The sequence below is a fragment of the Gracilinanus agilis genome, chromosome 1 (assembly GCF_016433145.1).
Source record: "Gracilinanus agilis isolate LMUSP501 chromosome 1, AgileGrace, whole genome shotgun sequence".
Lineage (NCBI taxonomy): Eukaryota > Metazoa > Chordata > Mammalia > Didelphimorphia > Didelphidae > Gracilinanus > Gracilinanus agilis.
In genome coordinates this window covers 709,878,070-709,893,751 of record NC_058130.1, presented here as the reverse complement: position 1 = coordinate 709,893,751, position 15,682 = coordinate 709,878,070, and the positions used below count along the sequence as shown (strand labels likewise).

Here is a 15,682-nt window from a genome sequence, read left to right as displayed (position 1 = left end):
GGGGGCCAGGAGGGTAGGGGGGGGGGCTGGGGGCGCTGTGCCCGCCCTGCTGGAATGCCGCGGGCCCGGCCCGAGACATCTCTTTGTTTCTCGGCTCTTCTCTCCACCGCCGCCGCCGTCTTGCGCGGACGCCTTCGCAGCCGCCTCGGGTTTGGGCGGGGAAGTGGAGGGGGGTGGGGGGAAAGGAAAGAGCAGCGGGGAGAAGTAGCTCATTGTGTTGGGGGCTCCCATCCACTTTCCTGGGGTGGCCACGAACCGAAGGGGTGGGGTGGGGGATGGAGAGTGAGGGTCATCGATGCTGCAGGATGAGGGGAGGGCTGCGGCAGGGGTAGAAAGAGCTCATCCCCACGCCCCTTCAAGACCCTGAGACCCCGGCCCCGGGTCCCAAGCCTCGCAGTTCAGGAGGGTCCAACGTACTAATGACCCCCAACACCCTTGAGACCTCCAAGAGCCCCTAGCCACCAGCGTAGGTTTTGGGGACCCATAGGCCCCCAAACTCTTTAGAAGACCCAGTCCTGCAGACCGTGGCTACTAGATCTGCCCCTCACCGGGTTCAGGTTCTTTCAATGAAAAAGCCTAACCCTAGGCGCCCTCTTCTATTCCCCAAATCCACCTGCCTTCTAGCCTCCGCCCCCCGCCCAGGGCGTGTCTGAAGGACACCCTCTTTTCTGCCCGCTCTTCAGACCCCACCCCCCGGGACCTAGCGAGGCTAGTGACCGGCAGGGGGAGTGGCCTCAGATTGAGCTGAGAGCCCTGGGGCGCGGGGGTTCGGGCTCTGCCTCGGGGTGACCTTGAGCGGGCCCAGCAGTGGAGAAGCGGGCGCGGGGGCTGCAGAAGGCGCTAGCAAGGCTGTGCTTCGGCCCCGCCCCACCAGACCCCACCCAACCAGACCCCACCCCACCGTGCCTCACCCTTTCGGGCTGGGCCTGAAGATTTTCAGCAGCTAGGGAGCTGGCCAGTTCCCGGGCTCAGAGCCCCACCCACGCAGGCCCCGCCCACGCAGGCCACACCCACGCAGGCTCCGCCCCGAGCCCGCTGGGGTTGCAGGCCGCTCCCGCTAGCGCCCAGCAGACAGCCCCATCCGGCAAGTGATCCCTTGCCCGCAGCATTCTTTCTGTCTGCCTCCCTTTAGTACCCGGCCTCGCAGTCTGCCTTCCTTTGTTTCTGTCTTTTCCTCTTTCTGCCTCCGTTTTCTCTCAGTCCCTATTTCTGGACCTGTATCTCCATCCCTACCTCGGTCTTCCCCTCCTTAGCCTCTGTTCTTCTCCCCCGTTTGCTCTGTCCTTGGTTCTGGCCTCGGCTCTCCTCTCTCTTTGTCCCGAGGGGCTATGTGACTCTGCCCTTCGCTTTGTCTCTGTCCTGTCTCCCAGGGTCTGAGTTCTAGCCGGGAGGCCTTTTTCCTTGTCTCATTTTCTGTCCTTGCCTCGTCTGTCTCAGCTTTCTTTCCTGCTGGTCTCCTCCGCCATGTCTCTGTGCTTGGCCATGTCTATCCTTCCTGTCCCCTGCTTTTATATTCCCGCCTGTAGATGTTCTACCTTGCTTTCTCTCCCTGACTCTCAGGGCGCCTCTCCCGCTCGGTAGTGTGCTGCTAGCCCGTGCACCCTGCCTCTCTCCTTGTTTCTTTCTGGCTCACCCTGCCTCCCTAAGATCTTTGGCCTGCGAGGTGGTTTTACATTACCTCCTGTGGTGGGGATTGGATGTGATGAGCAGTTCTCCAGTCCTGGGCAGAACTGGCTCGGACTAGACATTTTCCTGCCTCTCTAGAGGCCTGGGGGGTCTTCTTTTCCTAGAAACTGGGAGGCCATATACTCCTAAGCCCCTGTCCTCCTCCATCTCCTCCACAGTGATGAGAGGCAAATAAATGAGTGTCCAGATCCCTAGAGAGCCAAGGACAACCCCCACTCCAAGTCCAGCCTCCAAGGCGCCTTTAAAGGGCTTCCCTTCCTAAGTAAACCAAGTGGCCTAATGCTTTATAGGAACTCGGGGTTCCTACAATGACAATGACAGGGACCCTACAATGGGGGCTCTCCCCCAACCCCAGACACAGTTTGTTGAGAGGAGAAGGGTCAGGTGGGATGGATGGGGCAGATCTTTGAAAAAATGTAAACTTGAGAAGGTTTATCAATTCATAGCCTTTCTAAGCAATGTGGATCCTGGGATGGAGTTGGGGAGGGGGAGAAAGAAGGATAACTGCCATACCCTGAGAGTAAACTGAGGCAGGATTGAGGAGAGGGACAGAAACCTTAAAGCATAAATGTTAATTCAGGCTTCTTGATTTCCTAGCCCAGGGCTCCAGGATCCCCTTTTCTCTAAGGCATAAAGGGATGGGGGTGTGGGAACGCCAGAGCTTTAGGCCCGGTGGTGGCAGGCAGCCCTCGTGCCGCTGACGCCACCACTCAATGCCCCATTGTTGGGAGGAGGAGGGGCTCGGGGGTGGTGTGTGTTTGTGTGTGTCTGTGTCTCTGTGTTTGTCTTTCTGTGTCTCTGTGTGCTAGGAAATCTCTACCTCCTGTGCCTCAGGTGTGTTTCTTGCTCTTGGTCTGGAAAACTAGCTCCAGGATGTAACTAGTCCTTAACAAGTGCATATGTTTTGGGACGTGGCTATATGGGGGAGCCCTTGTGATTTCCATCATTTATAATCTAGACCTGGAAAGAGACCTTAGAGATCATCTAGTCCCAAACCTGCCATTTTACAGAGCAGCACCCAGGACATTGTTCAACCTCCTCAGGGACAAGGAACCAACAGCATTTATCTCTGGTTCCGAGCTGAGCCCCCAGTGTTCTTTCTGCTCTTCTAAGGAGGGAGGTGGGGCAGGAGCAGACGTGTCTGCAATATTGGGAGATGGTCTGGGACTTGGTGGGGAGGGGGAGAAGAAGAGTCAGCTGAGCTGGGCCTGGGGCAGTGAGGTCCAGTGAAGAATTTCCATGGCAACCAGCCTAGGCCTTCTCTCTGCAGTCCAAAGACAGAAAAGATAGGAGAGGCAGAGAGTATGTGATAAAGGCTTGAGTGCTTTTTTCCCGGAGAATGCCTACGGCCACTGTTTCTGTAGTCGTCTCTGCACCTGGCTCTGTGTCTTCGGAGCACCGTCACCATCTTTTGCCTTCTGTGTCCCATATCTCTGGGTATTTCTCCACACATGTCTCTGGGCATCCTCTGGGCATCTTGAGGGCATGTCTCTAGATCTCTGGGCATCTCCAGATCTTTTACTATTTCTGTGTCCGTCTCTGTCAGGATGTGGCTCTTCTCCTGGCAATGGAAGCCTCCCTCCCCCACCCTCCCACCCTCACCCCCACCCCCGACAGGGGCCATATGCCAGGCTGGACTGGCGCAGGCGGGGCAGGCAGGGGACGGATCCTGTCTTGATCTGATCCCCATTAGAGGCTTAGCCGGCTCAGTCCTGGATGAAATTGAAACGGATAATTCTCAGGGTTGGGCCGAGGTCAGCGGACTGAGATGCGGAGCAGAAGGGAATCTTGGAGTACAGCATCCTCCCGGGGAGGGTCCCAACACCCTCTCTGGGGACTGGCGGAAGGAGAGTGCTTGGGCTCCTCCTGTGCAGAAGGCCAGGGTGTGTTCAAGGCTGTGAGACTTTGAAGGGCAGGTATCTGTGTTTGTGGAGATTGGAGGGTTCCCCAGGTGCCCTAGTGGGTCCTTATGTGCCCACTGCTGGTGTCTGGTGCTGAGGGAGGCCTTGAGCTCACATCCGGAGGCCCAGCTCGGTCCCCAAGGCCCTGTTTTCTCTTGCCTGCGCTCCAGGTGGTCTTCTGGGTCCTGGGGCCCTGCATCCTCCCCTCCCACGGTCCCTCACCAGGCATGGCTCCTTTTGTCTCCAGCAGATAATTAGCACCATGGAGACTCAGGTGTCCGGCGGCCCCCCCCCTACGGCCCTGCCCAATGGGCCGCTAGTCAGCACCAACGGAGCCACCGATGACAGCAAGACCAACCTCATTGTCAACTACCTGCCCCAGAACATGACGCAGGAGGAGTTCAAAAGCCTCTTCGGCAGCATTGGGGAGATCGAGTCCTGCAAGCTGGTTCGGGACAAGATCACAGGTGGGAGCCCAGACCCTGGAAGGGAGGGGGGACAGTGCCCCAAAGGGGACCAGGTAAGGAGAGCCCCCTCCCGAGGGAGCCAAGTCAGGACTGCAGAAGGGAAAAGGAGAGGGAGACGACGGAAGGATCAGCCTGGGTGGCCATGGGGAGAGAGGGGAGGTTGGGGATGGGGATGGAGATGAGAGCTGAAAGCAGAGCTGGTCCCGAGGGCCCAGGAATGAGGCCCCAAATCCTGGGGTCACAGGTGGGAGGTGAGAAGAGCTGGGGGGGCAGTCTGAGCAGGGCAGAAAAGGGGCTGGTGGGGCCGAGATCGCAGGGCCAGCGAGGGGGATTCCTGCCTGGTTTCGGGGTCCTGGGCTCAGGATGTGAGGGATCAGGCTCTGGAGACTACGGCTTTGGGATGGCTCAAATGTCTTGAGAGAAGCCAATACATAAAACCCATAAATAAATGCCGGCTGTGGTTAGTGCTCGGCCTCTGGCAACTGGGGCTTGAGCCTTGAGGCGGTGGGTCCCCTTCTGATGCCCCCCACTCTTTCCCTCCATTCCCCCTAGGGCAAAGCCTGGGCTATGGCTTCGTGAATTACGTGGACCCCAATGATGCGGACAAAGCCATCAATACCCTCAATGGCCTCAAGCTGCAGACCAAGACCATCAAGGTCAGCCCCCTGCGCTCGGCCTGCGCCCCCCCATGGGGTCAGCCCCCTGTGCCCCAGGCAGGGCGGACAGAAGGCTGACCCGGGGTCAGGGATGGGGGAGGGGACTGGCTTGGCACTTTCCATGTTTTTGTCATGGAAATGGAGGGAGGGGCCCATCTGGTGCCTGAGCTGCCTAATTAGGGCATGGTGGGGGGAAGGGGGATTAGTGACCACAGGCCCCGCCCCTCCCCCTTTGTCTGAGCCCGTGTGAGTTTTTGCTTCTGTGTGAGTGTGAGTGTGTGGATGTATGTGCGATTGAATGAGCGAGTATGTGTGTGTCTTGGGGGGGGGGGGAGGAGGAGGGGGGGAGGGCAAATCACAGAAGCACCAGAGACGGGAAGGAACTATGTAGAGTGGGAGGCCCAGCTTCTGGACACCTGGGTTTCTGTTGATTCAGAAGAGAAGCAGGGTCAAACCTTGGGTCAGGACCCCCCACCCAGGGCTTTCCCTCTGTCCTTCCATCTCTCTTCAGGTCTGTTTCTGTTTCATTGACAATATGTCTCTGTCTCCTGGCCTAGTCTGTCTATGTCTCTCTTCTGTCTTTGTCTCCCTCCTTTCCTCCCTCTCTCTCTCTCTCTCTCTCCCTCCCTCTCTTCCCTTCTCTTTCTCTCTCTCCCTCCCTCTCTCTTTTCTCTTTCTCCCCCTCCTCGTTCTCTCTCCTCTCTCTCTTTCCCCTTCTCTCTTTCCCCTTCTCTCCTTTCTCCTCCCCCTCTTCCTTTTTCTCCCTTCCTTTCCTTCTTTCCCTCTCTCCCCTTCTCTCCTTCTCCCTCTCTCCCTCCCTTTCTCTCTCCCCTTCCCCTTCTCATTTCCATATCTTTGTCTCTTTCTGTTCTGTCCGACTTTTTTTTTTTTCCTGTCTCTGTGCCTTTCTCCTGATCCTGTCTCTGTGTCACTGTCTCTCTCTAACTAGAGGGGAAAGGGGTCCCTAACCTGGAAATCTGGGTGGGGGAAAGTTTCAGAGATGACTTCTCTACACTGTGGGGGAGAGTAGAGTGTCTGTTCCAGGTCTAGGCTCCCCCACTCCCCCACCCGTGGGAAATACAAGATGAAAGTCTTATTGGAGTTTCCATAGAAACTTAGTAGTGTTTTTTGACTTGCCCCACCTTCCCCACTCTCCAGGAAAAAAAAAAAAAAAAAAAAAAAAAAAAAAGACCTGCTCCTAGGAAATAGAGATCTGAAGCCTGCCTGGGCTCTGGATCTTCCTTTGACTTGCTCTGTGACTATAGGGAGGTCCCTTCTCCCCAGACTAGTTCTAACTTTCCCTATTGAGAATGGGAAGGGAAGGGTGGGGGTGGCTGGATAAATGAACTCTAAGCCAGGGGTTATACCCTCATTCCCACTGGCCCTGGATCCCGCATGGGTCCCTGATGCCCCCAGGTGTCCTACGCCCGGCCCAGCTCAGCCTCCATCAGAGATGCCAACCTGTATGTGAGTGGCCTCCCCAAGACCATGAGCCAGAAGGAAATGGAGCAACTCTTCTCCCAGTACGGGCGAATCATCACCTCCCGAATCCTCGTAGATCAGGTCACAGGTCAGCACAGCCATCCTGACTCATTTGGCCCAAGGGTGGGAGGGGGAAGAATCGATGGGAGTGGGGAGATAATCAGAGACCCTCCAAGAGCTCACCGAGTCACAAAGATCAGATAAATAGGTCCAACCCCTTTATTTTACACAAGGGGAAACTGAGGTCTGAACTTGCCCAAAGTCATACTGCCAACTTACCTTTGGAACTGCACTTGATCTTAGGCTGTTTCCTCAGAACTCTTAGCCCCTCTTTGACATTGACTCATTCTGGCCAGGGAGGCTTTAAGGGTCAAATGCCTGACAGGCACCCTGCAGTAGCCTGGTGAGGAGACCACTGGGTTGGCACAAAGCAAAGGGGATAAGGGAAGTGGGAGGGAAAAAAAAGGAAGGAAGGAAGGAAGGAAGGAAGGAAGGAAGGAAGGAAGGAAGGAAGGAAGGAAGGAAGAAAGAAAGAAAGAAAGAAAGAAAGAAAGAAAGAAAGAAAGAAAGAAAGAAAGAAAGAAAAAAAGCAAGAAGGAAGTGATTCTAGAGGGCTGGATTGAGTCAGAGGCTCAGGGGCCCTACTTGATCCTAAGGGGAGGAGTAGCAGAATAAAGGGGGTTTGAATGCCAAGCTCTAGACACTCATGCCAGAGCAAGGGCCCCTCCCCTATCTCCTGCTTGGGGCAGAACTGGTCGATGAGCTGCACTTTGCAGGGCATTGATTGAGGTATTGATCAGAGTCACTGATCTGCTACCTCAGGCACTGGGAGCCTTTTCTCTCTGTCCCTGTTTTCTCCTCTTTCATCCAGGCGCCCTTGGGCATAGGGCAGTGGGTAAGGGGGAAGGTGGAAAAAAGCTTCATTTTATGTCTCTCCCCATACAGTCTGGTAAAAGAATCTCTGAGGTCATTTAACCCAACCTATGTCCGAATAGGAATCTCCCCGACAAATGTAACCATCTGGCTTCTACTTGAAGACCTACTCTAGAACTGTTCTCTTTAGTAGGAAATTCTTTCCATATTCCTATGCGTCTCTCTTCAGTTCCACTCATTGTTCTGCTAGCCCTTCTCTCAGGGTCTAAGTAGATGGAATCTATTTTTTTCTTTCCAGTGGCAGCCCTTCAAATACTTACAAACAGTTCTTATATCCCCCACCCCCTTCTTTCTCTTCTCCCAATTCTTGGACCAATGGAAAAAAGAGTATGTTCAAGCGTCCTAAGTTACCTGTCCTCCCACTTACCCTTGTTCCCGTTTGTCAGTCTTTCTTTCCTAATTTATGGTGCCCAGGACTGAAGACAGCGATCCAGGTAGGAGTCCTCGTCCTGGTAGGGCTGAGACAGAAGCTAGCACTCTGGACCCTGGAATAATAACAGCTCCTATTCGTAGGGCACTTTATATACATTATCTCCTTTGACCATCACCACTAGGCCCTGGAGAAGTGGGGCTATTATTATCTCTATTTTACAGATGAGGAAATAGACTCACAGAAGTTATGGGAGCCCCGTTTTACACTGCTAGAAAGTAACAGAGATAGAATTTGAACTCAGGTCTTGCTGATTCCAATTTTAACACCCTAATCACTATTCCCCACTGCCACCTCTACTATGAATGCATTTGTTTAACAGCACATGAGATTTTTGGATCTCCGTGTTAGCCCGTTAACTAAGATAGAGCTTTATAATCCACCCAAATGTCAAGATCATATGCCTCTCCCTCTCTGTAATTGTGACTTGTCAGTTTTTTCAAGAGTAGGGCTTTAGGTCCTTTGTCCCTACTAAAGTTCATGTTAGGAGCATATTTTTAGAGCAGAAAGGTACCTCAGAGATCATCCAGTCCAATTCCCTAATTTTGCAGATGAAGAAGCTTCCCAGAGAAGAGAAATTACTTACTCAAGGTCATACAAGTGACTGAACCCAGGTCTTTGGGACTTTCCTTAGTATATTTGGCCCATCATTCTAGTCAAGATGTTTTGCCATCTGAGACTGCTTGTGAGATTGGTCCTTTTTAGTCAGAACCGTGAAAACATTGAATGCATAATGCTTGGCACACAGTAGGCATGTAAATTGTTTATTGGCTCATTGAATGATTGAGTGTGAGGGCAAGGCTGGGAAGAAGTCATTCAGGGCCAGACTGGAGAGGTTTGTTTTTGTTTTTAAAAATCTTACCTTTTATCTTGGAATCAATACTAAGTATCAGTTCCAAGACAAGAATGGTAAGGGCTAGGTAATGGGGGTTAAGTGACTTGCCTAATAGTCCCACAGCTAGGAAGTGTCTGAAGCCAGATTTGAACCCAAGACCTCCCATCTCTAGACCTCGATCTCTATCCATTGAGCCACTTTGATGCCTCATTGGTGGAGTTCTTGAATTTTAGCCTAAAGAGGCACTTTTCTTTTCTTTTCTTTTTAAACCCATACCTTCCATCTTAAAATCAACACTATATATTGGTTCCAAGGCAGAAGGCTAGACAATGGGGGTTAAGTGACTTGCCTAGGGTCACCCAGCTAGGAAGTGTTTGAGGCCAGATTTAAACCTAGGACCTTCCTGTCTCTAGGCCTGGCCCTCAATCCACAGAGCCATCCAGTTGCCCCCAGTGCTTTTCTTAACAGGCAAAGAAGGGCTACAGGTTTTTTGAGTGGCAGCATCCCATGAATGGAATATATAGTTCATAAGAAGTTTCCTCCTACGACAATTTGAAAGATGGGCTTGATTGGGGAGAAACTTTAGGGAGGAAGTCAATGAAGGATCCAAATTTAGTGATCACAAAGAGATCGAGGACCTGGCTGAGCTCAGGTAAATCCAGTGAAAGCACAAACAAGGAAAATGGAAGGAAGAAGGGATCATAGAAAGAGAATCAAATAAGATTTTGTCAAAATTAGAAATGGAGATGGATGGAGAGGGAAATATCCATAGAGGACTCAGGTTTGGTGAGTCTTGGAAGGTGGAGTCAGCGTCAATATGAAGGTTCCAAATTGGTGGAGCAGGTTCTGAGGCATAAAAACAGTGATTATATACACGTTCTGTCTCATAGTGTGTTAATGCTCTTGATTGGTTTTGGCATTGTTGCCCAAATGTTTGAGAACTATTCCATCTATGCCTTTGAGATCTCAGTTTTCAGGTTCCTGGCCTCTTTCTAGCTGGGCCTCAGTGCACCCATCATCACTCTTTGGGTCTGGACATTGGATAATTTCAAAATCCTCTTTATCCAGCAGTTAGACTTATGTATGACAAGCATTTACGTATCTATTATTAACGTTCCAAGCAAAGGAGTTGGGGGGGGCGGTTCAAATGCAAATTAGGAGCTTATATTCTGCTATAGGGATATACACCGAGATAAACATAGGAGACATGTATAAAATAGATCTATGCCAGTGATTCCCAAAGTGGGCGCTACCGCCCCCTGGTGGGTGCTGCAGTGATCCAGGGAAGTGGTGATGGCCACAGATGCATTTATCTTTCCTATTAATTGCTATTAAAATTTAAAAAAAATTTAATTTCCAGGGGACTCAGTAATATTTTTTCTGGAAAGGGGGCGGTAGGCCAAAAAAAGTTTGGGAACCACTGATTCAGTGGTTTAGAGTTGAGATGGCCACTAACAGCTGGGGAAATGGAGAAGGACCTCGTAATAAAGGTGGCACCTACAGTGAGACCTGAAGAGAGACAAGAGGTTCCAGGAGTTGGAGAAAAAGGAATAACATAGTCTAGGAAATGGCTAGGGCCAAGACACCGGGGTGGGAAAGCGGCAAGTAGGCTAATTTGGTGGGAGCTTAGAGGGTATGATAGAGAGTAATCTGTAATCAGCCTGGAAAGATAATCTGCACCCAGTTGTGTGAAGGGCTTTAGATGCCAAAGAGAAGAATTTGTATTTTATCCTTCAGGAATGGGGGAGCCACTGAGGTTTTTTGAGCACACTGTAATTACAAAGTCTGATCCGTACTTTAAACGGTACTGACTGATTTGTCAGCTGTGTGGAGGATTAGAGAGAGGAGAAGGAATGTAGGGAGACTCTACATACAGTCAGTAAATAATTGCAGTAATCTAGATGAGAGGAAATGAGGGCTTGAAATATCATGGCAGCCATATAAATAGAGAAAAGGGGTTAGATGTGAGAGATGGTAAGAAGGCTGACACAAGGGGCAGGGTGGTGACTCAATGGATGGAGAGTGGAGAGTGAAGCCTGGATGTAGGAGATCCTGGGTTCAAATGTGACCTCAGACACTTCCTACCCTTGTGTCCCTGGGCAGGTCACTTATCCCCCGTTGCCTAGCCCTTACTCCTTTTCTGCTTTGGAACTGATACTTAGTATTAATTCTAAACGAGAAAGTAAAGGGTTTTATTTTATTTTTTAAAGAAGGCTGACAAGATTTGGCAGTCGACTGGCTCTGTAAAAATTCTAGTGAATGACACAGTAGTCAAGCACTTAGATGACTGGAAGGATAGTGATGTCTTTTGAAGAAAATTAGAGATTTTAGGTGGAGGGTGGGCTTAAGGGCAAATAGGATGTTTTAGACATGTTGAGTCTGAGATGTCTAAGATGCCTGTGGGACATTAAGGTAGAGATGTCAATGACATTCTCCATTTTAGTCAGTCTAATAACATTGTCAAAAAAGGAAAAGCAATTAGACTGCCCTGGATGAACCCATGCTTGGCTTTTAGTGACTGCTCCTTTCTATCTTAAGTACTCACAGACCTCCTCTGTAATAATTCATTCCGGAATCCTGCCAGGAATCAATGTTCAGCTTAGTTAGACCTTGAGTTTGAAGACTCTAACCTTTTCTCTTTTTGAAAATCAGGACATTCGCTTCTCTCTCTCCAGTCCAATACATTCCCCACTCTCCATTTTGATTTCTTAAAAACGTAATTGCTATGAATATCATTTGGTTTTATAGTACCTTGATTTCCAAATTCATTTCTCCTCCCTCCCCTACCCAGGGACCCATCTCTCTTAACAAAGAATTAAAAAGATGTGTGTGCATGTGAGGGGTCTGGTGGGAAAAGCAGGTCAGCAAATATCAGTGGAGCCTGACATAGTTTTATGCCTTAGGCAAAAAAAAGAAGAAGGGAGTTGTATTTTCTTAGTTCCTTTCTGGGACCAACCTTGGTCATTATAACGGATCAAGCAGTAAGGTTTTTTGTTAGTCACCCACGTTCTTTCCGTTGACATTGTGATAGCCATTTTGTATACTGTTTTCCTGGTCCTGCTTATCTCACTGCCTCGTTGGATGTCTTCCCACGATTCTCTGAGTTCTTTGTTTTTCCTCTCTGGTGGGGCTGCGATACTCTATTACATTCAAGTATCACAATGTGTTTAGCTCTTCCCCAATCAATGGGCATCTATTTTGTTTCCCGTTCTTTGCTATCACCAAAAGAAATGCCACGAATATTTTGACTCACATAGAACCTTTCTTAGTGGCTTCATTCTCCTCCAGGAGGACATCCTACAAATTCTGCATGATTTTTCAAAGATACCTAATAGTTATTCAACACTCACACTCATACAGTTCCTTCAGTATCTTGGTTTCCTTCAAGACCATTAAACAGAGTGATTTCAGCCAAGTGGTACAGTGCTTAGAAAGCTGGAGTCAGAAAGATCAGAATTCAAATCCTGCCTCAGACATTCACCAGCTGGGCAAGCCAGTCTCTCTCAGCTTCAGTTTCCTCATTTGTAAAATGGGGATAATAAGCACCTGCCCAAGAGGTTTATGGTAAGGATCAAATGAGATAATACATGTAAAGCACTTTTCAAACCTTAAAGCATGAGGCAGCTGGGTAGTGCCAGGCCTGCAGTTGGGAGGAACTCAATTCAAACCTCGCCTCAGATACTTCCTAACTTGGTCATCCTGGGCACGTTACTTACCTCCCCCCATTGCCTGTACTTTGCCATTCTTCTGTCTTAGAAGATATTATGGGGCAGTTAGATGGCTCTGTGGATAGAGCCCCAAGCCTGAAAATGATGGAAGTCCTGGCTTCAAATCTAGCTTCATATACTTTCTATCTGTGTGACCCTGGGCAAGTTACTTAACCCCAATTGCCTAGAATTCTAAGAAGATATGAGTTTTTTTTAAAAAAGCATTAATACTAAGACAGGAGGCAAGGATAAAAAAAAAAAAGACCTTAAAGCATTATATAAATGCTTTCCTTGCCTACTATCACATTGTAATGACTAAAGCTCAGCTAAGGCTAGCTATAGATTGGCCACTTTTCCATCTCACTTATCTGTGCAGATTTAATTTATCCTCAGCGAAAAGATAATTCTCCGTAGAAGAAAAAGAAACAAAATGAAAGTTAAATAGCTTCACACTTTATCTGTTGCCCCTTCTCAGTGTCTCCCTCATAGTTTAAAAAAAAAAAGGGTTCCCTGTCTTTGATCCTCCTTTTTCCTACCCTGGCTTTTAAAAAGCTACAGGTAGGGACTGCCCTTCACCATCATTGCCAGCCTCTCAGCCCATTCTGTGCTTCTGAACTCTGAACATTATTCTTTTTAATGGAAAATTTTATTGCTATATTTTGTTTTTGCATCACCTTCATTTCTAATTATATACTGATCTTCCCTGGCTCTCCCAGAAAGCCAAACCCTTATAATATCTTTATAATATAATGAAAAAAAATTATGATTAAAACAAAATACGATCAAAGCAAAACTCACATCAACTTAGGTCAACATCTTATACAGTTGTTCTACACTCGTGTTCTACATCTCCCACCTCTTTAAAGAAGTTGGGTAGGCGTGTTCTTCTCTTATTTCTTCTTTGGGGCCAAGCTTGTTCCATGAGAATTTGAGAGAATTTTGTTTTGTGGGGTTTCGTTACTGTTGTTTCTGTCTCTGTTGTTCTAGTCCTTGTGTCTGTTGTTTTCCTTACTTGGTTCTGCTTACTCTGGGTGTTTCCCTCTCCTTCTCATGGCCCTTTGCATCATTTTTCTGTGTCTCCCCACATTTCTCTCAATTCTTCACATCCATAATTTCTTACAGTGCAGTAACATTCCATTATTTTCACACACACACAATTTGTTTAGCCCTCTCCCAGTCAATGGGCATCTACTTTCTTTGCATGTCTTTCCTGCTTAAGACTTTTGAGCACAAGGGACTATTTGATGTTTCACCTTGTATTCCTAGCACCTAACACAATTCGTGGAACACACACACAGTAGGTGCTTTGTAAAGATTTTGTTGACAGATTGATTGATACACACACACACACACACACACATCACTTTCTATCAAAGAACTGGAAACAAAGTAGATGTCCATCTGCCAGGGGAGTGAATGTGAGATGTGAATATTAAGGGAATATCACTATGCTGTGGGAAGAAATGGGCATGATGAATATAGGAAAGTTTGAGGAGACTTAAATGAACAGATGCAAAACAAAGTAAGCAGAAAAAGGAAAAAACGTAACACACAATAACCACAACAATAAATGAAAAGGCCATCAACAGTGAACACTGACTGCAATGACATTTTAATGACCAGATTTGGCCCCAAAGAAGAGATCTAAAAAAAAAAAGCATCTCCCTTCCTTCATTGTAGAGGTGGGGGAATATGGGTATGGAACACTTTTTATAATGGCAGACTTTTTCCAGATGTATCGATCAGTTTTGCTGACCTGCTCTCCTCCCTCTTTAAATTCTTTGTTATAAAGACTGGCTTTCTGGGAGGTGGAGTGGGGCTGGGGGGAAGGGAAGGGACCCACCGGGAAATGTAGGGAAATGTAAAAATATCAATAAAATTTACTTTAAAAAGAAAACCTTTTTATCATTGATTTCCTAAAATGATTCTTCTAGGACCTGCCCCTTTTTGACATTTATCCTCTGTTCCCTGACCTTGCTTCCATTTTCTGTACATGCGTTTAAAAGCTCTTAAGTGGTGGCTGGGTTCCCTGTGGAGAGTGACTATGGCTTTGTGTGAAGAACCCTGGATTTGGTCAGAAGGTCTAGGTCCGAGCCCTAGCTCTGACATTCCCCAATCCTGTGACTTTGGGCAAGATACTTATTACCTCTGAGTGTTTCCTCGTTGGTAAAAATGGGAATAAAATTCTTTGTACCGTCTCACAGAGTTGTGGGCAAAGTGCTTTGTGAAACCTCAGAGCCTTATAGAAATGTGAGCTATTTCCTTTCTTTTGACGGTTTCCCCTTTTTCTTCCTCATCAGAATCCACCTGTGTCCTGGGGTTTAAGGGCATCAGAGCTCCCCACTGTGTCTCCCTCTTGAATTGTGGCATGGTCCAGGGTTGGGGGGGCATCAGAGCCCCTTCCTTCGCCCCTCCCCACACACAGGGCTTGAGGGGATCAGGGCTCCTCACCAGCTCCCCCTCCCGCACAGGTGTGTCTAGGGGCGTGGGCTTCATCCGGTTTGACAAGAGGATTGAGGCAGAAGAGGCCATCAAGGGCCTGAATGGGCAGAAGCCGCTGGGCGCCAGTGAGCCCATCACTGTCAAGTTCGCCAACAACCCCAGCCAGAAGACAGGCCAGGCCCTGCTCACGCACCTTTACCAGTCCTCAGCGCGGCGCTATGCAGGACCCCTGCACCACCAGACACAGAGGTTCAGGTGAGATACTTGGGGCTCACATCCTCCCTTCCCCTATTCTTCCCATCCCTTCGGGGCCCCACAAACGCCACCACCCACCACATTTTTTGCCTCTTTTGAGCACCAACCGAAATTGTCTACAAACATCCCCCTGGCTCCCGGCTCCATGGAGGTGGGTCTAGCTAGGCCCTGGGCAAGCCCTAGGCTCTGGAAGGTCTTAGTGGGGAAGGGTAGGCGAGGGAGGGAGTGTGTCCTAAGGGCTGCTCCAGTCAGGGAGGGGACACTGTCCTGGACACTGGACACTGGACACGAGGGCACCCAGGCCGGCTGAGGCTGGGCCATGTGAGTTTCCGTGCCAGGCAGTGCCCTGGCTGGGAGGGGAGATGCTGAGGACAGCCTCTGAAGGGGCCTGAGGGGGACCTACTCCCTAGTGCCTGCCTCCGTTTGACAGGCCCCACGGACTCTCATGTCTGTGTCCTGAGGTGGGTAGCCCAGGTGCGTCCCCCCCACACACACACACATGGTGGCCTTTACTTCCCTGTCCCCCAGAGTTCTTCAGTCACTGACCTTCCTCTCTCCCTGCCTCCCTCCCTCCCACAGGCTCGACAATTTGCTAAACATGGCTTATGGCGTAAAGAGGTAACTGGCTCCCCCAGGGCCCCTGACTTCCCCTCCCTTCCCCTCCCTCCAACCTGGGCATACCCTGAGCTCTTCCCACTCCCTTCACCTCCACACACCAAGCTCACTCCCTCCCTGGGTGTCAGGGCTGCTGCCATGGGGCTCCCCGCCTCTGTCCTGCAGCTTTCCCCTCTCCCCTCCAGCCCCAGCCCCTAGCACCCATCTCTGTCCCGGCCCAGCTCCTCCCCTCCCCCTGGGTCCTCACCCTTTCCTCCTCTCCTAACCCCCTCC

At 49.7% G+C, this 15,682-nt stretch overlaps 1 protein-coding gene across 1 annotated transcript in view; it reads left to right on the top strand.

Annotated features, from left to right (window-relative positions):
• The window catches only part of ELAVL3 (ELAV like RNA binding protein 3), a 16,925-nt gene extending 1,466 nt beyond the window's left edge, over nucleotides 1-15,459 (top strand). The window contains exons 2-6 of the mRNA XM_044685017.1: nucleotides 3,835-4,054; nucleotides 4,607-4,710; nucleotides 6,127-6,280; nucleotides 14,569-14,794; nucleotides 15,374-15,459. Coding sequence (XP_044540952.1) covers nucleotides 3,835-4,054; nucleotides 4,607-4,710; nucleotides 6,127-6,280; nucleotides 14,569-14,794; nucleotides 15,374-15,416 — 747 coding nt within the window. The 3' untranslated portion in view covers nucleotides 15,417-15,459. The remainder of the gene's footprint in view (nucleotides 1-3,834; nucleotides 4,055-4,606; nucleotides 4,711-6,126; nucleotides 6,281-14,568; nucleotides 14,795-15,373) is intronic.
• The last annotated feature ends 223 nt before the right edge of the window (nucleotides 15,460-15,682 follow it).